This window comes from Dendropsophus ebraccatus, chromosome 10, assembly GCF_027789765.1.
Source record: "Dendropsophus ebraccatus isolate aDenEbr1 chromosome 10, aDenEbr1.pat, whole genome shotgun sequence".
NCBI lineage: Eukaryota > Metazoa > Chordata > Amphibia > Anura > Hylidae > Dendropsophus > Dendropsophus ebraccatus.
In genome coordinates, this window is record NC_091463.1 from 60,713,517 (window position 1) to 60,741,092 (window position 27,576).

Sequence of the window (27,576 nt, forward strand, 5' to 3'; positions counted from 1 at the left end):
GCACTGTCTTAGTGGAGGCGCAGGGGGCAGTATTACTGGATGGGCACTGTATTAGTGGCGGCACAGGGGGCACTATTACTGTACGGGCACTGTCTTTGTGGGAGCATAGGGGGCATTATTACTGTACAGGCACTGTCTTTGTGGGGGCACAGGGGGCATTATTACTGAATGGGCACTGTCCTAGTGGGGGCACAGGGGGCAGTATTACTGGATGGGCACTGTCTTAGTGAAGGCACAGGGGGCATTATTACTATACAGGCACTGTCTTAGTGGGAGCACAGGGGGCTTTATTACTGTACGGGCACTGTCTTTGTGGGAGCACAGGGGGCATTATTATAGTACAGGCACTGTCTTAGTGGGGGCACAGGGGGCATTATTACTGGATGGGCACTCTTTGTGGGAGTACAGGGGGCATTATTACTGGATGGGCAGTGGGCACTGTCTTAGTGGGAGCACAGGGGGCATTATTACTGGATGGGCACTCTTTGTGGGAGCACAGGGGGCATTATTACTGGATGGGCAGTGGGCACTGTCTTTGTGGGAGCACAGGGGGCATTATTACTGGATGGGCACTGTCTTAGTGGGAGCATAGGGGGCATTATTACTGGATGGGCACTGTCTTAGTGGGGGCACAGGGGGCATTATTACTGTACAGGCACTGTTTTAGTGGGGGCACAGGGGGCATTATTACTGGATGGGCACTGTCTTTATGGGAGCACAGGGGGCATTATTACTGGATGGGCACTGTCTTAGTGGGGGCACAGGGGGCATTATCACTGGATGGGCACTGTCTTTATGGGAGCACAGGGGGCATTATTACTGGATGTGGGGGCACAGGGGGCATTATTACTGGATGTGGGGGCACAGGGGGCATTATTACTGGATGTGGGGGCACAGGGGGCATTCGGACACTAAGGCTGCATTCACACGTTCAGTGATTTTCCCGGTCCGTGATTGTGGTCCGGCAGCTACCTCCGTGATCCATGCAAAACAGTCCGTTTTGCATCCGTTTTGTATCCGTGTCCGTTTTTTTCACGGATCTGTCTTACAGCATTTTAAATGACATTGATTACATCACATCCGTGTTTTTCACGGATGAACACGGATGTCACATCCGTGTACATCCGTGGAAAACACGGATCTCATTGATTTCTATGGGGAATCCTTTCCGTGCATCCGTTCCGAGTAATGACATGTCCTATTTTTTAACGGAACGGATCACGGATCCGTGAAATCACGGAACATCTGAATAGCCCCATAGAAAGCAATGGGCTGTAAAATTGTCCGTGCGCACGGATCCGTGAGCACGGACAACTTCCCGGAACGTGTGAATGCAGCCTAACACTTTGGAATTGCTTGTAATTTCCTAAAACAATGAACTCCAAGCGGAATGTGGGCTGGGTAGCAGAATCCGCGTGCAGTCCTGTGACCAGGAGAGGACATGTGAGTGTGAGTGGTCACCTTTATTAGCTGTGCTATTTTTAGGTGACCGGCGGGTGAGTGTGGCAGCTATGTTCCCTCCGGCACTGGTCAGCCAGCAAGTGGCAGCTCGTGTCCTGTAGGTGTGAGATAGGAGGGCGTCTCCTGCCGGTGTCCCCGCACACTCCCGGCTGTAGGTTACGGGTATCGCGGCGCAGGCTATTCCTAGTCTCCTCACCCGTCAGCGCTGGGCGGGGCCTGAGAGCTCCCCCTCCCGCTGCCGGAGAGAATCACACCGCCGCTCTCAGTGTCTGCCCTGCGGCCGGAGCTCCGGGTCTCCTGTGCAGCCGTGCCCGGCTCTGTGGCCTCTCCTCCGTGCACCGTCCTGTAAGAGCGCTACAAGGATGGCTCGGCCCGGCGTTACCCTGCTGCTGCTGGCCCTGGCCTGGACGGGTGAGTGCCCTCTCTGTATGCGCTATAGCGGGGACACAATGGCCCTATGTATGTGTGTATATATGTCTGTGAGGAGGGTCCCCGGGTATCACGCTGATGGGTGGGTCATATGTCCTGCAGCCTGTCTCCTATAGCATGTGTGCATTCCGCAGCCTGTCTCCTATAGCATGTGTGTATTCCGCAGCCTGTCTCCTATAGCATGTGTGCATTCCGCAGCCGGTCTCCTATAGCATGTGTGCATTCCGCAGCCTGTCTCCTATAGCATGTGTGCATTCCGCAGCCTGTCTCCTATAGCATGTGTGCATTCCGCAGCCTGTCTCCTATAGCATGTGTGCATTCCGCAGCCTGTCTCCTATAGCATGTGTGCATTCCGCAGCCTGTCTCCTATAGCATGTGTGCATTCCGCAGCCTGTCTCCTATAGCATGTGTGCATTCCGCAGCCTGTCTCCTATAGCATGTGTGCATTCCGCAGCCGGTCTCCTATAGCATGTGTGCATTCCGCAGCCTGTCTCCTATAGCATGTGTGCATTCCGCAGCCGGTCTCCTATAGCATGTGTGCATTCCGCAGCCGGTCTCCTATAGCATGTGTGCATTCCGCAGCCGGTCTCCTATAGCATGTGTGCATTCCGCAGCCGGTCTCCTATAGCATGTGTGCATTCCGCAGCCGGTCTCCTATAGCATGTGTGCATTCCGCAGCCGGTCTCCTATAGCATGTGTGCATTCCGCAGCCGGTCTCCTATAGCATGTGTGCATTCCGCAGCCGGTCTCCTATAGCATGTGTGCATTCCGCAGCCGGTCTCCTATAGCATGTGTGCATTCCGCAGCCGGTCTCCTATAGCATGTGTGCATTCCGCAGCCTGTCACCTATAGCATGTGTGCATTCCGCAGCCTGTCTCCTATAGCATGTGTGCATTCCGCAGCCTGTCTCCTATAGCATGTGTGCATTCCGCAGCCGGTCTCCTATAGCATGTGTGCATTCCGCAGCCGGTCTCCTATAGCATGTGTGCATTCCGCAGCCGGTCTCCTATAGCATGGGTCTCTGGCAGGCTACATGTAATGCACACAGCGCATCTTTCATAGACTTTGGGGCTATATATGATCAGACATGACATGTCACCACTGACAGGTGAAGCCAGTAACATTGGTTGATCAGAACAATAGGTGCTGTCATGGCTGGGATATGTAAGGTAGTCAGGACCCTGTAAGGCCCTGTTCACACCGTGTCTGGGCCCTCCATATGATGTCTGCACTTACAAGACATACTATAGACAGAAGGCTGTGATATCCAACTATATAGACATACATGGTCTGTATTTTTTTTTTTTTAATTGTAAATTTTTATTAATTTTTCCAACAATATATACAAACAGTCAGACAGACAAGACAGGTCGTAAAGATTTCCATGGAACCATTGTAGCGGGACCAAATTTAAAAGGCACTTAACAGAGTCTAACTAGAGTACCTGAGCGAAGGAGAGATAGACTTTTTCTAACAGCATTACCTGTCCCCTAGAGCTCAATTAGTACACAGATCGCTAATTGTTGCCTACGGAAGATCTAAGGCAAAAAAAAGAAACAAAAGGAACTACTTAGCAATCCAGCCTTTTACACGGACATGGGACATACAAAGACATAACATTGAAAGGGGAAGGGGGAAACAGTGGGGTCTGTATTTTTTTTATTTATATATATATATATATATATATATATATATATATATATATATATATATATATATATATATATGAAATAGTCTAGCTCATCAAGTTTTGCTCATCAATATATTTTATGAGCAACATTCTAATAGGTCACTGAGCTATTGTTTCTGAGCTGGAAGAGTCCATTGTGTGTGGGGGATCTGTGCTGTTCTCTTCCTGGATGCTGAATGACTGTATATGAGCAGCAGTGTAATATGGAGATACCCTGTGTAATATAGAGGAGGAGAAGCCATAAGTAGTGTAGTAGTAACCTCTGTCTTCAGTGTGGTGTTTTCTCTCTGGAAGAAGATTGTGTGTTTTCCTTCAGTGTTCTATGGCTGCAGCTGTGTGTGTGTGTGTGTGTGTGCTATGGCTGCAGAAGGCTGTGTGTGTCTGAGTGTGTGTGTGTGTGTGCGCGCACTATGGCTGCAGAAGGCTGTGTGTGTATGCTATTGCGTGCCCCCACAGTGCTCATCAACATCACTATGTGTGACCCCTCTATAGCACTATGGCTGACCCCTCTGTATCACAGGTATCTGGCATTGTTAGCAGTGTTTCTTTGTGTATGGTGAATATTTAGTTAGAAACATAGAAGACTGTCAGCAGAAAAAGACCACCTGCTCCATCTAGTCTAGTTGTGAGTAGTTGAGGACATGGAGGCTGGAGACTGGCTGCATCCACTGCACACACAGGAGAAGCTGCTGTATATACAGTATTCCTTTATTCACTCAGAAGTTGCACCATGATTATGTAGGACATTAGGGAGAAGCTGCTGAGCCAGTGTGATAAATAACTCCCCTGGTATCTGACCGGCCATTTATGAAGGAGCAGGAGTCTGAGTCGGGAGTCTGAGTTGGTCCTGATAAGATTCAGGAGTCGGAGCTGCAGCTCACCGACTCCACAGCCCTGGTGACTACCAGTACCAATCTGTGATAGACAAAGGGTCAGTATATCTGTAAAGTGGTCTTATGGTATGCCCCTAGTATTTAGTGGTTCAATGCTCCTTAGTGCATGGCGGAGCAAGGCTAGCACTTATATAATATGAAATAGTTTTTTAAATACTTTTTGGCCGGTAAGAAGATACTGCAACTTATTTTAAATGTTTGTGCAATGTGACTTCAACTCATACTCTTCTTGCTGTGAATCCAGGTTATGCATATACTACCTGTATACAACCAGTGCACTAAATGGTGGGAGACTGATAAATTGGTTGCATACTAAAGAGGCCTTTACAGTTTTTTTTTTTCCATTAACGTTTTTATTTAAACAGAATAGTATATAACACAGTACAGAGCATGTCAGTACATAAATGAAAGTTCACACAGGACCTTGCAAAGACATATAACCATACATAGTGCTCTGAAAAGACAAACATTTTTTATAAATTTTGTGCAGAAGACTGCTAAAAAGACCTGTTGCATAGGGCAAGTAAAGAACTGTGCCAAGGTTTTTTAAGTCCAAAACTTGAACTGGATCCAGCAGAAAGGAGTAGAAGTCGTTCTTATTCCCCATTGCTTCTGACAAGAAAAACTGTGGTGACATCTATAATAATCATCACTGTGTGTGACACTACGGCTCTATATGTAACACTGCTGTCATAGCTATATGAGCATTGTATTACTTTGTTGTCTTTGTATTTTTACAGTGTGACACAGAGTAAGCTATGTCTGACATCTGTGACCCCCTTATTTATCTAATGTGGGGCCCTGACTGCTTTGTTTTGAATGAAGCTATGGGTTGGCACGTGACCCGCTGCTCCATTCATTCTCTATGGAGCCACAGAAGAGAACCGAATACCTGGCTCCATTTAAAACAAAGGGGAGCCGCTCTAGAGATCCAGTGGGGGCCAAGAGGTCGGACCCCCCCGATCTCATACTTTTCGCCTAGATAAGGGACAAGTACTATTAAATAGGAAAACCCCTATAATGCCTAACATTCAGCGATCCAGCAGCCTTATGTGGTATACAGATTCCATGGAGAGTGGTCCAGTCATACATGTCCATGTTTGTAGCGTGATGTTCCTCAATGGCTTTGTAGTTTATCACTTTATCACTTTATCCTAAGTAGAGTTTACTGTTAATGCTCTTTTGTATTACTCATGTGGATGGCCAGTGATTTGCATGCCACCTCTCCAGATGTTCCCAAATCCATTCAGTATGTCCAGATGGCATTGTAATAACCGCTGAGTGGGCCACTATCATGCTAAGTGCATTGGCAGCTACGTGACTGCCTCTATGTGGTCCTGGGTTTTATGAAGTTATCGGTGGTCTATGGTGTCCTCCAAGTAGAGCTCAGATATCGCAGTACTTGTGTGTATTTTACAATGGGCCTCATACCCGGGGCTGCTATGCACATTGGGCTCTGTTTACACCTTCTCTCTTCATATTCCAGTTTTCTGTTCTGTCACGGGAGTAAAAAACTGAGTGATGGAGTGTCAGATTTGTCCCATCATGGACAACAACCCCTGCAGAGCCCATTGGCTAATATGGCTCTATTATGTTACTGGATTTTTATTTTTTTTGGCACACTTAAAAAGGACACGTTCACATCTATCAGTGACCTGCAGTTTGAGTCCTCTTAACCCCTTAACGACATCGGGCGTAAACTTACGCCCTCGCGCCCTGGTACTTGGCGCATCAGGGCGTAAATTTACGCCCGATGTTTCCCCGATCGCTGCGTGTTCACACACAGCGGTCGGGGAAGATGGCCTGCTATAAATCATAGCAGGCCATCTTAGCTTCTCGGCACGGGGGGTGGTTAACACCCCCCGTGCTTACGATCGCCGCTATAGGCTGATCAATTCAGATCAGCCAATAGCGGCGATCGGAACCTTTCCGGGTCATCGGCGACCCGATGACCCGGAAAAAATTGGCGGTCGGTGCTGTCCGAGGACGGCACCGACCGCCATTACTGTAAAAAGTAATGGTGATCGCCGTGCCACCGGCCCGATTGCCGTGAACGGCCGGCCGTTCACGGCGATCGGGCCGGTGGCACGGCGATCAGAGTCCCACAAAATAGTAAATACCTGCCCTGGACCCCTCAGCTAGGTAGCCGAGGGGTCCAGAGCAGGTATTTGTACATTACTCACCTGTCCCGGGCTCCTGATCGGCGTCTTCCAGGTTCGCGGCGTCCTCGTCTTCGTTCGGGTCTTCGGCTTCTTCCGTGACGTCACGTTCGGCTTCTCTCGGCTATTTTCGGCTCTAGCGTCGGCTTTTTCCGTATTTTGCGCTCTGCTGCCCTCTAGCGGCTGATATGTGTAATACACTTATCAGCAGCTACAGGGATGTTCAGAATGTAGAAAAAAATATTATTTTTTTTTTCAAATTTTTTTTTTTTCTATTTTCGGCACCCTATCGCCGCTGAGTGTTGATCAGCATCGCACGAAAGTGCGCTGCTAATCAGCAACTCCTCCTTTTTGGCGTAGGGTGTTTTTTTTTCTATATTCTACTGCCACAGTCTGCTAATAAGTGCCGCACATAAGTGCGGCATTTATCAGCAACTCCTTTGTTGGCGTAGTTTTTTTTTTTTTTATACTTACTGTAAAAAAAAACAGTAAAAAACACTACATTACACCACACTACATTGAATAAAGTTTGACACTACACCACTACATACCCCATATACCAATCCCCATATAAAGATGGCCCCCAGGGTGTTTTCGGCGTCAGAGGGATACGTTATTATTGCCTCCGACACCAAAACAGCCAGTGAGGATGAATGGGGGGATCCTTCTTTCCTCCATTCATCCTCATCATCCAGTGACGTGTCTGGGGGTAGCGTAGCGTACGCTGCCCCCCAGACACGTCTTTTCCGCCAGTACCGTCCCAATAAGAGATGACTGTATGGCGTGAAATTCTCCAAACTGTGTGAGCGTGCCTTAGGGTACACTTACAGACTTAGGGTACGTGCACACTGCGGAATCGCGACAGATAACCCTTCGTGCATTCCGCAGCTGGCACCCGCCGGCGGACTGATGCGGGCGCATGTCTCTACCCGTGTCATAGACTCCATTCTATGCACGGGCGGAATCCGTCGTCCATCCAAAGAATGAACACGTTGGACGGAGAGCGGAATCTGCCCGTGCATAGAATGGAGTCTATGACAGGTGTGGAGACGTGCGCCTGCATCAGTCCGCCGGTGGGTGCCAACTGCGGAATGCACGAAGGGTTATCTGTCGCGATTCCGCAGTGTGCACGTACCCTTAGAGTGTATGTAGGAAGGGACACCCGAATGCAGCCCCCAGATGCCCCCCCCCCCCCATCCTCGGAGTTAGTGGGAAGATCGTCCGGGAACTGATCTTCCCACTGCTGGATAAAGGTTACCACCTGTACGGGGATAACTTTTATACCAGCACCCCCTCTTCTGGTCCCTCGCTGCCTGAGCTACTGTAGCTTGCGGCACAATCCGAAAATATCAGAAGTAGTAATAGCGCCCTAATATTTAGCAGCCATGGAGCGGACCCAGCGCTGGATATAAAGGACCCCGTATCGCACCAGGACAACATTTTCCAGGTGACGTCCCCCACACTGGAGAACGGGAGACCCCAGAAGAAGTGCAGTGTGGCGTAACAGGGGGATCAGGAAGGACGCCATTTTCCAGTGTGACACCTGTCCTGATCGCCCCGGCCTCTGCATACTGGATCGCTCCAAGGCGTACCACACGTCATTGGGGTTCTACATTATCTAAATTCTGTCCCTTATTCCTATTTCAGGGGTCACGTTGATCCAGGGATTATTCTGATCGCCAATATGGAGTCGGGAAGTAATTTTTCCCCTGTGATGAGGCTACTGTCGTCTGCCTCACGAGGGTTTTTTGCCTTCCTCTGGATCAACACAGGTTGAGTTTGATGGACACCTGTCATTTCCAACCTTATAAACTAATAATTGGCCTAATACCCCCCAAATAAATAAGAATTGTCCCTTTTCCCCAGCTAAGTAGGTATGGCCGCCATTCCCATTAGAGGATGCCATGATGCAATTACAAAGCCTCTGTGCGGCCAGGACAGTAGAAACCCCCCACAAGTGACCCCATTCTGGAAACTACACCCCATAAGGAATCTAACAAGTGGGGCAGCGGGGATATGGCCCCCTGGTGACGGCCACATTTGGGCCGTGAAAATGAAAAAAATTGTATTTTTTTATTTTCTCGGCACATGTTCTACGTAAGTGCCCGTCACCAGTGGGGTCCATATGCTCACTGCACCCCTTGTTAGATTCCTTATGGGGTGTAGTTTCCAGAATGGGGTCACTTGTCGGGGGTTTCTACTGTCCTGGCAGCACAGGAGCTTTGTAATTGCGACATGGCCTCCATCCTCCATTCCAGCCTCTAAATGGCGCTCTGTCCCTTTGGTGACTTGCCCTGTGCCCATATGGCACATTATGCCCACATGTGGGGTATTTTCGTACTCAGGGGAAATTACCCTACACGTTTTGTGTTCATTTTCTTTTTTAACCCTTTGTGGAAATGGAAAAAAATCAAGGCTAGACCAACATTTAGTGTAATTTTTGTCCATATCGTGGTAAATACTTGAAATCGTGTAATTTTTGTAAAATTTTTACTCTAAATCATTAATCTTGTCATGATTTTTTCATTTTCACAAGGGGTTAAAAGATAAAAAAAAACATTTAATGTGTAGAGCAATTTCCCCTGAGTACGGAAATACCCCACATGTGTACATAAAGCGCCATGCGGGTGCAGGGTAAGCCTCCGAAGGGAAGGAGCGCCATTTGGTTTTTGAAGGCTGGATTTGGATGGAATGGATTTCGAGGGGCCATGTTGCATTCAAAAGGCCCCTGTGTTGCCAAGACAGTTGAAACCCCCCACAAGTGACCCCATTATGGAAGCTGCACCCCTCAAGGAATGTAACAAGGGGTGTAGTTAGCATATGGACCCCACTGGTGACGGGCACAAATGTGGAACAATGTGGCGTGAAAATGAAATATTACATTTTTTACACTATAATGTTGGTTTAGCCTTGAATTTTTCATTTTCACAAGGGGTTAAAAGAGGAAAAAAAAAACAAAATGTGTAGAGCAATTTCCCCCGAGTCCGTAAATACCCCACATGTGGACATAAAGCGCCGTGCGGGTGCAGGGCAAGCCTCCGAAGGGAAGGAGCGCCATTTCGTTTTTGAAGGCTGGATTTGGAAGTAATGGATTTTGATGGGCCATGTTGCATTCAAAAGGCCTCTGTGTTGCCAAGACAGTTGAAACCCCCCACAAGTGACCCCATTATGGAAACTACACCCCTCAAGGAATGTAACAAGGGGTGTAGTGAGCATATGGACCCCACTGGTGACTGGCACAAATGTGGAACAATGTGGCGTGAAAATGAAATATTACATTTTTTACACTATAATGTTGGTTTAGCCTTGAATTTATCATTTTCACAAGGGGTTAAAAGAGAAAAAAAACACACAATATATGTAGAGCAATTTCCCCCGAGTCCGTAAATACCCCACATGTGGTTATAAAGCGCCATGTGGGCGCAGGGCAAGCCTCCGAAGGGAAGGAGCGCCATTTGGATTTTGGATTTGGCTAGAATGGATGATGAACGCCATGTCGCATTTACAGAGCCCTCGTGCTGCCAAAACACTGGAAACCCTCCACAAGTGACCCCATTCTGGAAACTGCACCCCTCAAGGAATCTAACAAGGGGTGCAATGAGGATATGGACCCCTTGATGACGGGCACATTTGTGCCATGAAAGTGAAAAAATGAAATTTTTCCCTTTCACGTCACATTGTTCCACATTTGTGCCCGTCACCAGTGGGGTCCATATGCTCACTGAACCCCTTGTTAGATTCCTTGAGGGGTGTAGTTTCCAGAATGGGGTCACTTGTGGGGGGTTTCCAGTGTCTTGGCAGCACGAGGGCTCTGTAAATGCGACATGGCCCTTGAAATCCTTTTCAGTGAAATTCAGCTTCCAAAAGCCAATTGGCGCTCCTTCCCTTTGGAGGCTCGTCCTGCGCCCCCTTGGCACTCTATCGCCACATGTGGGGTATTTCCGTACTCGGGAGAAACTGCGCTACACATTTCTTGTCTTTTTTTGCCTCTTATCCCTTTAAGAAAATGAAAAATTGAAGGCTAGGACAACGTTTTAGTGTAAAAAATAAATTTTTCTTTTTTCACGCCATATTGTTCGGAAAATCTGTGAAGCACCTGTGGGGTCCAGATGCTCACCGCACCCCTTGTTACATTCCTTGAGGGGTGTAGTTTTCTAAATGGTGTCCCTTTAGGGGTGTTTTTTAGGTTTTGGCACCCCAGAGCCTCTGCCAACCTGAAGTGGTACAGTCAGAAATGACCAAATATAACGGAGGCGTTGAAATTCACTAGGCGCTCCTTTATATCTGAGGCTTGTGGTTGCGTCAAATAGCGCAATAGGGTCACATATGGGGTATTTCTATAAACTGCAGAAACGGGACAATAATTATTGGGGTGCATTTCTCTGGTAATAGGTTTATAATTATGAAAAATATTGGATTACAATAAAATCTCTGCACAGAAAATTAAAATTTTCAAATTCCTTACACACTTAGCTTTTATTTCTGTGACTCCCCTAAAGGGTTAAAACACTTTCTGGATATGCTTTTGCAGAGTTTGGGGGGTGCAGTTTCTGAAATGGGGTGCTTTGTGGGGCTTTCTAACATACAGGCCCCTCAAATACACTTTAAACCTGAACAGGTCCCTAAAAATATCTGATTTTGAAATTTTACTGAAAATTTGGAAATTTGCTGCTAATGTTTTAAGCTTCCTATTGTCTAAAAAAAATGAAAGATAGTTTAATAAATGCCGCCAACATAAAGTAGACATGTTGCTAATGCTATTTAATATATAATTTATGTGGTATAACCACTTTCTGTATACGCAAAAAAGTTTCAAAGTTGGAAAAATGCATTTTTTTCACATTTTTTCACATTATTTGGGTTTTTTTCATAAAGATTTGTTATGAGTATCGACTCCAATTTACCAGAAATGTAAAGTACAATATGTCACGAGAAAACAATCTCAGAATCAGCCGGATAGGTAAAAGCATCCCGAAGTTATTAATGAATAAAGTGACACTGGTCATATTCATAAAATTTGTCTCTGTCATTAAGGCCATTTCAGGCTCTGTCCTTAAGGGGTTAAAACAGAATTCAGGTGGTGTTCAGTACCTCTGCTTAAAGGGGTTATCCAGCGCTACAAAAACATGGCCACTTTCCCCCTACTGTTGTCTCCAGATTCGGTAGGGTTTTGACACTCAGTTCCATTGAAGTAAATGGAGCTTAATTGCAAACTGCACCTGAACTGGAGACAACAGTAGGGGGAAAAGTGGCCATGTTTTTGTAAGCGCTGGATAACCCCTTTAAATCAATGGGACAGGCAGAATTTCAAGTGGCGTCTGCGGTGCGGGTTCCGCTTGAAATTTTTGCCTCTTTTGCTCTGTGTGCACGGACCCTAATGGCATGTTTTTTTTTTTGCTGTATTTTTGGATGGCTGCTATAATTATCAAAATACAGCTTGGTGCTTGCTGCCTGTGCTATTACACCCACAGACAGCGAGCAGGAGGAGCGGCCCATTGAAGTCAGCTGCCAACCTAATGGAGAACCAGGCAGAAACCTGTCACTGACAAAATTGTGATCTTTCTGCATGTTGAAAGACCACGATCAGCCAACATCATGCATGTCTGCTGATCGTTGCCTTTCATTACACTGAACGATTATCGGCCTGATTGGTCGGTAATCAGCCAAGTAAGGCTGATAATCATTCAGTGTAATATCTCATGATCAGCAGGATCTGAGCATAATGACGTTATCGTTAATGTTTACATCAAGGATATAAAGCCAAGGGATGGTTCCTAGGATAATCCAGATTTTATGCATTTTGTTTGATGGCAACAATAGGTTCTGTCTAAGCTTTGAAGCTACCCAGTGCATAGCAGCATACATAGGATGGTGTAGTATAGGTCCTTATTGTGGCTGTAATTTGCACTTTGCATGAGGCCTTAGATTCATAGGAACGTCCTTACTGATAATCCGCAAGTGTAAAAGGGCCCCTTATGTAACTAGGCATCCTATGCATACAGATTTACTGTGAGTTGCCACCATTTTGCAACATAGTTTTTATTAGAGATATGCAAATTTACAGTAGGAATGAAGCAAAATGCTTATGGTACTTTTACACGGAGCGATAATTCGCACGATTAACGATTTTGAATGAACAATGTTTTTTTTTTATAACGAACAGTGTTTAGACGGAATCGTTATGCGATCGTTTAAGCCTATCTCACACATAGGTGAAATCGTTGAAACACTGTTTACACTGAACGATCTGCAAATTTTTTGCGAATGACCAACGATAATTTGAGAACATGTTGAAAGACCAAAATGAAAGATTTCTCGCTCATCGTTTGATAGTTCGCTGCGTTTACGCGTACGATTATCGTTTGAATTCGATCGTTACTGTGCGAATTCGAACGATAAATCGTTCCGTGTAAAAGGACCATTAGTTAGGATCAGCCAGCAGGGTGTCAGCCTGCTGGCTTTGAAGTCCATGCCGCTCCTCCCCGGGTGCTGGGAGAAGCTGGATCCAGTCCTGGGAAACTGGTAGAAGTTTCCCAGGACAGGATCCAACTTTTCCCAGTACCTGGAGCAGCATGGACTTTAAAGCCAGCAGGCTGACACCCTGCCTTCCGTTCCTAACATAGCACTTTGCTTCATTCCTGTTGTAAATTCGCTCATCCCTAGTTCTTATCTACATAACTTGTATAGCTAAAGCAGATTAAAGTTGTGTTTTATCTATATTGTATGCCCAGCTAAAATCACAGGTGTTACAGGCATAATGCTATGCCTATAGCCAATGTAAGTATCTGGTTATCGTCTGTAGCTTGGCTGATAACATTTACTGTTATGACAGAGAGCATGCACGTGGGTGACAGACACAACTACAAGGGCCTGGTGACATTTCATCATTGTTTTCATGTATAGAGAAATCTGTTGCACCGACATTTGTTTTGTTCTCTGAAAACAAGATAGCTAATCCTTCAGTGGCTGAATAGCATTGAGATTATGTAGTAACCATATCAAACCGTTTATCTGCGGCTGTGGTTTTAGATCTGGGTTTGTGGAATTATGTTATTAAGATAAGATCTCTATAATCTGGAGGGTTCATCGCATTTCCGGGCATTTATTATATTACCTTTTTCATGCAGACAAAGCTTTGTTTACTACTTCTACTTTTTGCTCCATTTTAAAGGGGTTGTACACCAAAAATGTTTTTCTTTCAAATCTTTGGTACTTTGTGGCACCAGTTAATTTGAAAGAAAAACATTTTTGGTGAACAAGCCCTTTGAAGCGACTCTGACCCCCCCCCCCCCCCCCCCCCCCCAAACCGCTTGTACCTTTAGATAGCTGCTTTTAATCCAAGGTCTGTTCGGCAGGTGATGCAGTTTGCGTGGCCTAGAATGTCTGTGCCCTAGGATTGTGACCCCCATCCGTCCCTCCTCCCGCCCTCTTCACCATTCACCATGCAAGTTTGTAGTTTTTTTGGACAATAACTGCATCACCTGCCGAATGGACCCCATGACAGATCTTGGATTAAATGCAGCTATCTGGGGGGACAGATTGTGGGTACAGAGTCTCTTTAAGGACCTGCATGCATCGATTTGAGAGCTGAGCAAACTTCAAAAGAACCAGAGTTTGCTTGGAACCAACGGTAACCAAATGCCGCACACGTAGGTTCGCACATCTCTAGTAGTAAGGTCAGACACAAATGGTTACAAAATGACACAGCAGAGGAGACCTTGAAATGAAAATATACATTGTACTACATTCTCGCCACAGTGTGTAAACTCAACCTTAACTTCTGAATCCAGCTGTTTTGCTGTGACAGCACCTTTTGGAGGCAGTTTTCACTTCATGTCAGTGTTAACAAGTCTTAAAACATGACTGGTGATTTGATAAGCCAAGCCAGAAGTTCTCCGAGGTTACAGCTGGTCTGTTATTTTCCACGTGTCAAGGAAAAATAATTTGGTCCCACAACAGTGGGCCTCTCTGCAGCCACCCGCACCCTGCTCTGTACAGATGAGGAGTACCAGCTGTCTACGGATGGTAACTTCTCCTTCAGGGGAATTTCTGGCTTGGCTTTTTAATGTTCCCCAGTTTCGTTCCAAGATTTCTCAATACTGTCAAACGCTGACTAAAAAAAAAAAATCTAATACATGGATTACCACCTTTTGGAAATACCGTAGCTTTCTTTTTGTCTCCAGAGTACCCCTTTAACAAAATGTTAACCCAAAGCTTGCAGTATATTTGTAAGTTATTTTCTACTCTGCAAAAGGTAATGGGTTTAGATGTGTACATTGTTAGATTCCTGGGTATAACATACAAACTAAATTAGGAATAATACAATGTGAAATGTATACAGAAGAGGAGTTTTGACTAGTTGCTATAAATAGTTGTATTCTGGATGCAGGGTTCCCTTTGGGACAGAAAGTAAGAGGATTAGCAGCTATAAAAAAGGTGACCAGAAAGTATGGCTAGGTTTACTCGTACACATATTGGATCCTCAATGGAAGTCCCTGTAATTCACTTCCAGGGCATGGGTCTGAACAGTCCATTTATTCTGCTGTAGATTCACATTTCTGCTGTGTGTGTTTGTTTGTACCCTTATGTTCACACAAACACAGAGCATTTTGGCTGTTTTATGGCTAAAAAAATTAACCAAATAGCTTTTGGGCTATACCTTTTAAGGCTAAGGCCATGTTCACACAACGTTTGTTTTACATAAATCACAGCCGTTGTTGCAATTTGCAACAACGGCCATGATTTATGCAAAACATACATTGCATTTCAATGAATGGAATCCCGGCCGGAGCGTATACACATAGTCCGTGACATGTCCGTTTTTTTACGGCCGCTATTCATTGAATAGCGGCCGCAGAGAACCTGTCAGTTCACACAATGGAGAGTGCAGCAGTTAAGTTATATGCGGGCGCACACGTCAATTGGAGTACCACAGAATCACAGTTATGCTGTCACTTTTAACGTACACAAACGTGGTCAACCATGTTTTTGTGTACGCTAAAATATATTTACGACATGGAGAGAAAGGAGGTCCTTCACATCCCACCCATGGCCGATACCAATGCCGCTAGGCCCATTTTAAAAAAATATAATTTAAAAAAAATCTTTTGACCAGTCTTATTGTTAGTTTAAAGCAGGGGTGGGGAACCTCCGGCCCGCGGGCCGCATCCGGCCCCTGAGACCTCCCGATGCGGCCCGCAGCTCCCCTGTGATGATCGCCGCTCTGCTGGGGAAGAAGCCGGCATACACCGCATCCTCCGGTGTCTGTGACAGCTGGCGGACACCGGAGGATGCTGTCTGTGCCGGCTTCTTCCCCAGCAGAGCGGCGCGTGTCTTTAGTCTCTTGCGGGCCGCGCGCGATGACGTCATTTCATCGCGCGCCGCCTGCAGGAGAAGACCGGCACAGAGGACCTGGGAGAGAAGAGGACCTGGGCAGCGTGGGAGCGGGGGTAAGGTGAGTGGGATGTTTATTTTTTTATTTGGGGGTTAACTAGGATCCCAGGGACATGCCAGATGGGGGGGGGGGGGGGACAACTAGGCTACCAGGGACATGACTGATGGGGGGGGGACAACTAGGCTACCAGGGACATGACTGATGGGGGGGGGGACAACTAGGCTACCAGGGACATGACTGATGGGGGGGACAACTAGGCTACCAGGGACATGACTGATGGGGGGACAACTAGGCTACCAGGGACATGACTGATGGGGGGGGACAACTAGGCTACAAGGGACATGACTGATGGGGGGGGGGGGATAACTAGGCTACCAGGGACATGCCTGATGGGGGGGGGGGAATAACTAGGCTACCAGGGACATGACTGATGGGGGGGGACAACTAGGCTACCAGGGACATGCCTGATGGGGGTTAACTAGGCTACCAGGGACATGCCTGATGGGGGGGGGGAATAACTAGGCTACCAGGGACATGACTGATGGGGGGGACAACTAGGCTACCAGGGACATGACTGATGGGGGGGACAACTAGGCTACCAGGGACATGACTGATGGGAGGGACAACTAGGCTACCAGGGACATGACTGATGGGGGGGACAACTAGGCTACCAGGGACATGACTGATGGGGGGACAACTAGGCTACCAGGGACATGACTGATGGGGGGGGACAACTAGGCTACAAGGGACATGACTGATGGGGACAACTAGGCTACCAGGGACATGCCTGATGGGGGGGACAACTAGGCTACCAGGGACATGACTGATGGGGACAACTAGGCTACCAGGGACATGACTGATGGGAGGGACAACTAGGCTACCAGGGACATGACTGATGGGGGGGACAACTAGGCTACCAGGGACATGACTGATGGGGGGACAACTAGGCTACCAGGGACATGACTGATGGGGGGGGACAACTAGGCTACCAGGGACATGACTGATGGGGGGGGACAACTAGGCTACAAGGGACATGACTGATGGGGGGGGGGGGGATAACTAGGCTACCAGGGACATGCCTGATGGGGGGGGGGGGAATAACTAGGCTACCAGGGACATGACTGATGGGGGGGGACAACTAGGCTACCAGGGACATGCCTGATGGGGGTTAACTAGGCTACCAGGGACATGCCTGATGGGGGGGGGAATAACTAGGCTACCAGGGACATGACTGATGGGGGGGACAACTAGGCTACCAGGGACATGACTGATGGGGGGGACAACTAGGCTACCAGGGACATGACTGATGGGGGGGACAACTAGGCTACCAGGGACATGACTGATGGGGGGACAACTAGGCTACCAGGGACATGACTGATGGGGGGGGGGATAACTAGGCTACCAGGGACATGCCTGATGGGGGGGGGGAATAACTAGGCTACCAGGGACATGACTGATGGGGGGGGGGACAACTAGGCTACCAGGGACATGCCTGATGGGGGTTAACTAGGCTACCAGGGACATGCCTGATGGGGGGGGGAATAACTAGGCTACCAGGGACATGACTGATGGGGGGGACAACTAGGCTACCAGGGACATGACTGATGGGGGGGACAACTAGGCTACCAGGGACATGACTGATGGGGGGGACAACTAGGCTACCAGGGACATGACTGATGGGGGGGACAACTAGGCTACCAGGGACATGACTGATGGGGGGGACAACTAGGCTACCAGGGACATGCCTGATGGGGGGGGACAACTAGGCTACCAGGGACATGACTGATGGGGGGGGGGACAACTAGGCTACCAGGGACATGACTGATGGGGGGATAACTAGGCCACCAGGGACATGACTGATGGGGGAGACAACTAGGCTACCAGGGACATGACTGATGGGGGGGGGGGAATAACTAGGCTACCAGGGACATGACTGATGGGGGGGGGGAATAACTAGGCTACCAGGGACATGACTGATGGGGGGGGGGGGAATAACTAGTCTACCAGGGACATGACTGATGGGGGGGACAACTAGGCTACCAGGGACATGACTGATGGGGGGGGGGAATAACTAGGCTACCAGGGACATGACTGATGGGGGGGGGACAACTAGGCTACCAGGGACATGACTGATGGGGGGGGGGGAATAACTAGGCTACCAAGGACATGACTGATGGGGGGGACAACTAGGCTACCAGAGACATGACTGATGGGGGGGGAATAACTAGGCTACCAGGGACATGACTGATGGGGGGGGAATAACTAGGCTACCAGGGACATGACTGATGGGGGGGGGGAATAACTAGGCTACCAGGGACATGCCTGATGGGGGTTAACTAGGCTACCAGGGACATGACTTGGGGGTTAACTAGACTACAAGGGGCATCACTGGGGGTTAACTACAATAGCAGGGGCACTAGGGGAACAATACTATGCCTTGTCCTGGGTGCTGCGAACCCCCGCTACTAACTGCCGCGCACGGTATGCGGCCCTCGAATGATTTTATTAATGCCCGACCGGCCCTCGACATGGAAAAGGTTCCCCACCCCTGGTTTAAAGCATAATTAGACAAAAAATAATTTAAAAAAAACATGACCCCCTCATACAGTGAAGGTGATACAAAATGAACTGCAAGCCCTATATTATGTATTGAGTAAAGAGTCTGTAGTTTGCGCATGGGAAATGGCTATCTAAAATATAGTATCGCCCCTTCATTGTGTTTTGTTGCATTAGCAACTTCATCTGGAGCTATGAGCTATGCAAAGGTAAGGCCAAACTTGATGACTTTGGTGGGATTACCAACTAGTTGAAGAGTATGGGGGCCTAACAAGTAATTCTTTGTGGAGAGAATACAGATGTGGCCACACATCCATATACTTATCACTGATCCGGACTTCTGAAGCAAAAACCAGGCACAGGAAACAGGTCATAGTGGGCATTTCTGAAGCTAAAACCTATAAACAGGAAACAGTTCATAAAAGAGAGACAGAAAATTTTCCTTTTTTCAGATCCATTATTGGCTCAGATAAATCTTTGTGTGCGATCACAGCCTAATGGTGCATTTACACAGAAAGATTATCTGCCAAAAATTTGGAGCCAAAGCCAGGAATGGATTTGAAAAGAGGAGAAATCTCAGGATTTCCTTTATGACCTGTTCTCTGTTTATAGTCTGTTTCTGGCTTTGGCTTCACATCTTTGGCAGATAATCTTTCTGTGTAAATGGACCCAAAGCTACAATATGATTTAAGTGCCTTATGGTCCGTTTACACAAAGCGAAAATTCGCCCAATCAATCGTTTAACGATTTTGAAGCAATGATTTGATTTTTATAACAATCAGCAGTTAGATTAAGTGAAAAATCGTTGAAAAAAATCGTTTTTGCGATTAAGATCCATCTCACACATAGGGTGAATATGTGAAAGACTGTTTAGATGAAGCGATCTGCGAATTTACAGCAAACGACCAACGATTATTTGAGAACATGTTGAAAGATCAAAATGAATGATTTCTCGCTCGTCGCTTGATCGTTTGCTGTGTTTACACGAACCGATTATCGCTCAAATGCGAGTTTTATTGCAAAAATTTGAAGGATAATCGCTCCATGTAAACGGACAATAAGCCGACACAAGGTTCCTGATTCATGTGGGTCCTGAACTTAAAAATGGCACAAAACCACGCATCAACCATCACCATGACAACAGCGCCAGACGAGGGAGTGACCCAGTTGCTTAGCAGCCCCAATGCTGCCAGACATAGTCCCCCTGGGCTCTAGGCCCCACAGACACTGCACTGACGCAATAATGGCTGCCCCATGGAACTGCACCACACTAACAGTTGAATATGTATGGGGGCCTGACCGTTCTACTCCTGAAATCCAACATGCTTGATCCTTTGTTGCAACATGACAAGCATCTGGCAGCCTATTCTCTTCTCCCCATTGAAACAAAAATTCAGCTGAGCAGGCGGTGAATGCTTACAGGGATAGAACGCCAGCAGCATCTAATGTGTCTGCTAAACTTTAGCCCCATGACTCTTCTTCCTCTACATCTCTTGTTCCTTAAAATATATATTTTGAGAGGAAACTTGTGCTGACAGATCAAAATGTACTTTGGATTGGTTTTGTTTTAGCAGCTTTGAGAAAGGACAATGATCTCCATGATGTCTTATCTATATACACATGTATACAGCCAGTTATTTGCTGCACTTTTTGCACTAGCTAATATTGACTTTTAGGGCCCTATTCCACCGGACGATTATCGTTTGCATAATCGTTAACGATTAACAATCTCAAACGACTGCTATTGCGAAAGACCTGAAAACGTTCACTCATTTCCATGGAACGATAATCGTTACTTATGATCGTAATTGCAATCGTTTTTTCTTCGCTATTTATTCGCTATTGCGTTCCTATCTATTGCGAACGATGTGTTATTCAATGCGAACGATTTGCGAACGAGCAACGATAAAAATAGGTCCAGGTCTTATAAAGCGATCAACGATTTCTCGTTCGATCGTTAATCGGTAACTGCATTTCATCCGAACAAAAATAGTTTAGATTCAAACGATTTAACAATAATCTGAATGATAATGGTCTGGTGGAATAGGGCCCTTAGGCACATGTGACAAAGAAGATTTACTTGTTGGCTTTTGTTTTAAGAACAGCCAGGAGAGGATCTATACCAGGGGTATCAAACTTGCGGCCATCAAGCTGTTGCAAACCTACAATTCCCATCAAGCCTGGGCAGCCAAAGCTTTAGCTCTCCAGGCATGATGGGAATTGTAGTTTTACAACAGCTGGAGAGACATGAGTTTGCCACCTGTGATCTATATCATTATTTTTAACATCTTATTAAAGACCTGAAACATGTTAAAGGAGAAGTCCGGCCAAAATGAAAAATGTGCTGAAGGCACTCTGGTACAGGAACATAGTAAATAATATATACTTACCCCCCTGTCACGTACACACTGAAACCTCATGACCCGTGCTCAGAAATGCCCACTCAGTCACTGACTGGTAGAGCAGGTACTTTCCCCCAGGTCATTACGTATCAGTAAGCCAGGAGAGTCCAGCGGTGGTCAAAGAGCTGGTGATGCAGTGCTGAGGGGGTATGGGGACTGGTAAGTATACATTCTTTATTATGCTCCCGTGCCACCTGCCTTCATTAGAGTTCTCATTTTGGCCGGTTGACTTCTTTAAATATATTGCCTTCAGGCCTTGCATTAATGACTTATTTTTCCTTAGGCTGTGTTCACATATGGCTTTTTTTTGCTATGATTTTGATTAGTGTGAACACAGCGATGTGACCATACATATAAGATGTCAGCTGGTGGCTATTTCTCTCTATACTTTCATAGACATGAACACTCTGAAAGGCAGTGGGTGTGGGATTAGCTGCTACCAGACCTTTAGCGGTGGCTTATCTCCCTGAGAACAAAAAGGATCAGCAAGTTGAAATTCAACATGTCCAATGCTTCTTTCCTGACCTTTATCTGCAGAGAATCAAGAGGCCCCCAGACACTTCCAGCAGTATCTTCCTTACCACAGACAGGATTTCAGTAAAATGTCACACCAGTATATAGGTAACATGTAATTCACAATAATCTCTGAGCTCCCCCTCACAGTAAAATGACCTTTGCTCAGGTCAAAGAGCAACAAAAGAAAACACTTCCATTCTAGTTAGTGGGTCTTTGCCTGTCTAGTGTTTCTATATCCATGGTGCTGTAAAGCATTATCTAAATGCTGTTAAAAACAGCTGTCGGTGGGGCTGTCCCTATAATAATGTAAAATCTAAGCACTACATTCCCTTTAAATCTTACCGGAATGGTCAATGTGATCTTGAGGTATTATATATTTCTGTTTTTTTTAGACTCACTCCTGTAGTATATGAACCCCTATTTCACGAAACTGTGTAATCGGTATACATGGTCATGTGACTGCGTGGATGCTGTGTCATGAGGACAAGCTTTAGGGGAAGAATAAATGGCACGACTAATACCAGCTGAGCGGGCTATCCCTTCAGTGCGTATGCCTATCAGTCTGTTATCTTTGGCTTGGCAGCATGTGGGAGTAGAGTTCTGTTTAACAGAGGGAAAAAAAAGTTATATTTGAGCTGTCAACCTTAGGCAAAATGTTATTCAGTGCGAGACCAAGCATCCGTCTAATAGATTCTCCTCCTGCTATGAGAACCAGCCTGCCCGTGCCGGGGAATACATCACATGTCTCCTGTAATCATTCTCGATAGTACATATCTTTTTCATGTAGTTGTAGCTTAATCTCAGCCTTAGTTTTTGGTTTGTAGTACCTGTGGAGATTAGGAATACGGAGTTACTCCGCACTGTGTAGTATTCTGGAGGGAAAGCCTTTTCTGCAATTTACCACACTAGCCCCTGGCTATGCCAGCGGCACAGAATGATTGTTCACATCTTACTTTTTCTAAACTACAACAATATTTCAGCAGGACAGGCGTTCTTATAAAGTGTTACGTTTTTTTTTTCACCCTACATTTTTAGTGTCTGATGGAAGGGAAGGGGTGGAATGTCCTGATTTATACCTACAATTGATGCAACTGTATAGCCATACAGTGGCATCCATTGCCCATGGGTTCCCACAGTTTAAAAAAAAATAAATAAATGCTGTACGTGTTTGTTTTTTTTTTGGTTGACTCTGTATGCCTATTAGGGGAATGGGTTGTGCTGTAAATGTAAGCTGTTGTCAGTCAGTCCTATTACATGATTTTACTAAGAAGTTCACGCAGCGAGAAACGGACTGTGATGAGAGCATTCTAACATTGGGGCAGTCCCTGGTGGCTTCTCCCTTAACCAATAGATCTCCCCTTATTTGTACATAAGGGAAGGTTACTCAATTGAGGTTGGGGTTGACAGGGTAGTATTACATGGGCCAATGGGGGCCCGATTAACTGTAAGCGTGCGCCGATCTGCTAGATCGGCGCTCGTTTACTGGGCCCACTACACGGCTCGATAATTGTTTAACAAGGGCTGCATGGACATTGTTACCGATGCCCTTGCTAAACTGGCATACATTACCTATCCATGGTCCAGGGCTCCTCTTGTGTTCCGCTTCTCCCCGGGTCCCGCGCTCTACAGCTTCAGAGCGTCCTGTCTTAGCTGACAGGCCACTCAGCCAATCACTGGCCGCAACGCCAGTCAGCTAAGACAGGGCGCTCTGAAGCTGCAGCGCGCGGGACCCAGGGAGAAGCACAGCGCAGGAGGTGCCCTGGACCATGGACTTTGCTAATTGTCACCCACCTGCCGCGCACCGCTATTACATGTAGTGGTGTGTGGTCAGTGGCGACACTTATAGGTCCAAACCTATATCAACGATCAGCCGATGACAATGATCATCGGCTGATCGTTGTGTTTGTTACACAGAACGATAATCGGCCAGATAGGGCTGATTATCGTTCCGTGTAATAGTACTCTTAGAATTGGAAATTATTCATTGTTTCTCACAGCTGTTTACACTTGCTTTGCTATTACCGTCTAATCTTTGGTGAATATTGCTGTAAAAGTGGCCATACACCTAAAATGTTTGCTGAATACCTGTCTCTTCTGATCACCCCATGCACAAGGACATTTGGCTTAGCTTATCTCTCTGAGAATAGGGTTGGGCAATTGAAATCCAACATCTGACCCTTCTCTCCCTAATGTCAGATGTGGGTCTGGAGATATTAGTCAGCTGGTCTCTCTGAAGTGGGGGCTTTTCCCAAATGTGTTTGGGTGCCTTAACTTTGGGCCATTTTAAGGCCCTATTACATGAAGCAAATATCGGCCTTATTCGGCTAATATCTGTTGTTACGGCCGATAATCTTCTTGTGTAATAGAAGACAATGATCAGCCAACATGCATAATGTCGGCTAATAGTTGTCTTTCAACATGTTGAAAAAGGAACCATCTAGATAGCAGCGACATGCTGCCATTGCTCAGTGCAATAGGAGTAGCGGCAGCAGACCACATCTATTTTCTATGTGCTACCCGGGCAGCCTCCCCGCGGACCCCGGCTCTTACCCGCTCGATGCTGGCGCATGTAGTAGCAGCGGCAGCGAGTGGGGAACGAGGAGCAAGTGCTGACCTGACAGGTCAGCGCTAGCTTGTTCCTCTGAATCGGGCTTAAGATGGCCTGATGCCTCCTGTAAGCAAGCTCTGATCTGCTAGATTGGCCCTCGCTTATCAAGCCTATTAGACAGCGTGATAATTGTTTAGCAAGTGCTGCATTGACATTGTTAGCGATGCCCGTGCCGCCCTTCCCCTAAACTCTATACATTACCTCTCCACGGCCTTTAGTTATCCCGAGTAGCTCAGGAGTTCACCCTAGGGGTGCCAATTGACACTACAACGATCACCCACACAACTCAGTACTGTTTGTATGCAGGGCTTCTCTAAGGAATGGGTCTCTGCTGGGTTTTTATTACAAAAGAACACCCCTATACAAAACAACTAAACCAATTAAAAATAGTGCATATATGTGTGGCCCTCTTACAGAATATAGTGTCACATCGGGTAAAAGGCAGAAGTATCTATGTATGCATAAATTACAAGTTGGTAAAAAACATATAGGCTCAAAGATACGCGTGCCAAGTAAAGGCTTTTTGTCAAAGAGTGTGTTCTAAAAGTTAGACTAGTCAGAGAATTTCCTTGGAATAGCACCTTCTGTGCTTGATATCAAGATGTCTACTGGATCCCACACTCATCTGGGCAGCTAAGCTACACATACTTTCTTATAGAATGTATTCACTTCTGTACCAGCCTCCTCCCTGGACTATCTCCAGCTACTTATTCTGCTACTAAACCTAATTAACCCTTGAAACACAAGAAGAGGAAAGTGCTGTGTGCAGGAGAGTTTTATTCTGCTTTTCATCACAGTATTTGAAGAAAAACTAGCTGCACTCACCTTTCAGCTGAAAAAAATGTTCCTTTATTCACCCCTGTAGAGTGCAGGAGGGTGATGAGATGGAAGGAGAAAGAGACTAAAAGGAAGGAGTTCTAAGGGCAACACAGCGTGTAAGGCATGGGTCTCCAAACTGCGCCCCCCCAGCTGTTGCAAAACCACAATTCCCATCATGCCTGGACAGATAAATCTTTGGATTTGGCTGTCCAAGCATGATGGGAAATGTACTATTGCAACAGCTGGAGGGCTGCAGTTTGGAGACCCATGGTGTAAGGCCACACAGTGTGGGAAGGAGACTGGGTGGGGGTAGAACGGAAACTAAAGGGACAGCGCTAAGGCCAGCACATAGGTGCTCATGCAGATGGTGGAAGATGACGGTGGGGTGCGCTTAGGGGCACAGTGAAGTGAATCATCTATTGTACAAAGAATAGGCTAGCATAGATCTGCTCTGGCAGAGGGCACATGCACGTTAACCGAGCTTTTACTGGAGAAACTATGTCCATGGATCACGTGTTCTCTGGTCTCTTAACTGGAAAGAGTCCAGGAGGAAGGAGCCAAATGGAGGACTCAGTTTAGCTCATTTTTTTGCATCCAGAGGGGTGAGTCTGCAAACAAAGCCTCAAAACGGCGCAGAACCCATAATTACTTACTTTGACCAATATATTGAGCTATGGGTGGGCTATTTAAAGCACATGTACCAAGCAGCGGCCCAGGCTGAAGCACTGGAGGCCATTAGAATTAATAGAGCTGCAATATAGAGGGCCGGTGGATTCCTCCCACCGGGGGTGCCGGCCTGTCTCCAGTGCTTGTGCTCGGTAATAGACTGGCACAGTGTGCGGGAAACTGGCCGTGGTTACAAAAAAAGACGACAGCATTGACTTTCCTGTGCCAGTGCCTATCTATTCATTAGGGATGGTACGAACAGAGTTCGGTTCGGGTTCGTGCGAACCCGAACCCTCGGTAATAATACCCGTTGTCTGCCTGCTCCGTGCAGCGGGCGGATCCAGCGGGAGGACCGCCTGGAAAACTGGGATACAGCCATAGCCATAGGCTGTATCCCAGTTTTCCAGGAGGTCCTCCCACTGTATCTGCCCGCTGCACGGAGCAGGCAGACAGCGGGAATCCGATGCCGAGCGTTCGGGTTCATCCGTACCCGAACCTCGGCGGGTTCGGACCATCCCTACTCTTCATGTGCAAAACTTAAAGGGAATGTACTAATGGTACATTCGCTTTAACAATGTAAAAATATTTTAGGCAGATTACCCCTTTAAAGCTCTGTGCTACTCTTCGTACACAGTTCAGCAACAAAGAACTTTAGCTGTTTTGGAGCTCCCAGTGTCATAATAAATTATGTTATTAGTTCAAGATATACAGTCAGCTTATGGACTGTATATCATGGATGTGTGAATGCAGCCTGAGGCTAAGTTCACACAACATAAATTTCCAATAAATAATGTCCGTTGCAACAACTGACGCTATTTATTGTAAATTAAACTAACAATGTGTCCTATGTAATCTGGGGGGGGGGGGGGGGGGAGTGTATACACCCGGGCCATGATTCCATGCAGCTGCATAGAAAACTGACAATGCAGAGAATGTAAAGTGCGGCTCCAACACCAACTAACCAAAAGTTTAGAAATTTCTGTCTCCGTAACAGAAATATTTTATTTTTTTAATCATTTAATCTGTCTTCTATTCTCTATCATTTGACGTTGAATTAAAGGAATAGAAGTGTGTTTGGTAATAATTAACGTAATTTTTTTATTATAATGATAGCGGCAAATCTGTGGTAAGGAATATACATCTGTAAGATGTGATACACAGTAATTGTATGTGACAAGCTTAATCTATGATTGATAGAACTACTTACCCAAGATTAATACATTTAACCTGCTAAAATAAGAAGACTGGCGTGTGTGCAGTTCCTCTGATGGTGAATAAGTGAACAGATCATCAATGGACCCAAGTAGTAAATCATTGTCTGTTATGTCATAGGGATAAAGCTAGCCATATACTCTTATTTGAGCTTCTGCATTGATCTGTTATCCAAATTGTATATTTGGTGCACATCTAACATTTGATTCTATAACCTGCTAGTTGCAATATGTATAGATTGGCCATATCTGACTAATATTGTGTAGGTCTTCCTTTCTGCTGCCAGAACAGCAAACATGTCAAGGCATGGACTCTGCAAGATCCCAGATGTCCTGTGGTAGCTTAGTGACAGAGTCTTGTAACCTGTGAGGTGTAACCTCCATGGATTGGAGTATACATACCTGCCTTTAGTAACCCTTTGCTTGCCATGCTACAAGGACTGGTGAAGGTGGACGGCCATCTTTAGACCTAGTGGTGGAAATATAAATTTCAAGATTTCGGGAGTATTTTATACTATTGATAGAAATGTGAAAAAATCTTCACCAAAAACTCTTAAAAATTTTTTTTTAAACAAAAGGTCATTTTCCGATGACACATTCCCATAAAATGGATTCTGCAATGCTTGAGGAGGACAGGTGGGAGCCCAGGACCTAACCAGTGTTGTTCTACAGGCCTGAACAACTGAACCTGGCTATAACTGCTCTGTACTCTGTCTAGAGCAGGGGTCTCAAACTCAATTTACCTGGGGGCCGCTGGAGGTAGAGTCTGGGT

General features: G+C 46.4%; 1 protein-coding gene across 1 annotated transcript in view; it reads left to right on the top strand.

Moving 5' to 3' along the window:
- Window positions 1-1,614: 1,614 nt before the first annotated feature.
- The window catches only part of CD99L2 (CD99 molecule like 2), a 68,705-nt gene continuing 42,743 nt past the window's right edge, over window positions 1,615-27,576 (top strand). Inside the window, exon 1 of the mRNA XM_069986232.1 lies at window positions 1,615-1,872. Coding sequence (XP_069842333.1) covers window positions 1,824-1,872 — 49 coding nt within the window. The 5' untranslated portion in view covers window positions 1,615-1,823. The remainder of the gene's footprint in view (window positions 1,873-27,576) is intronic.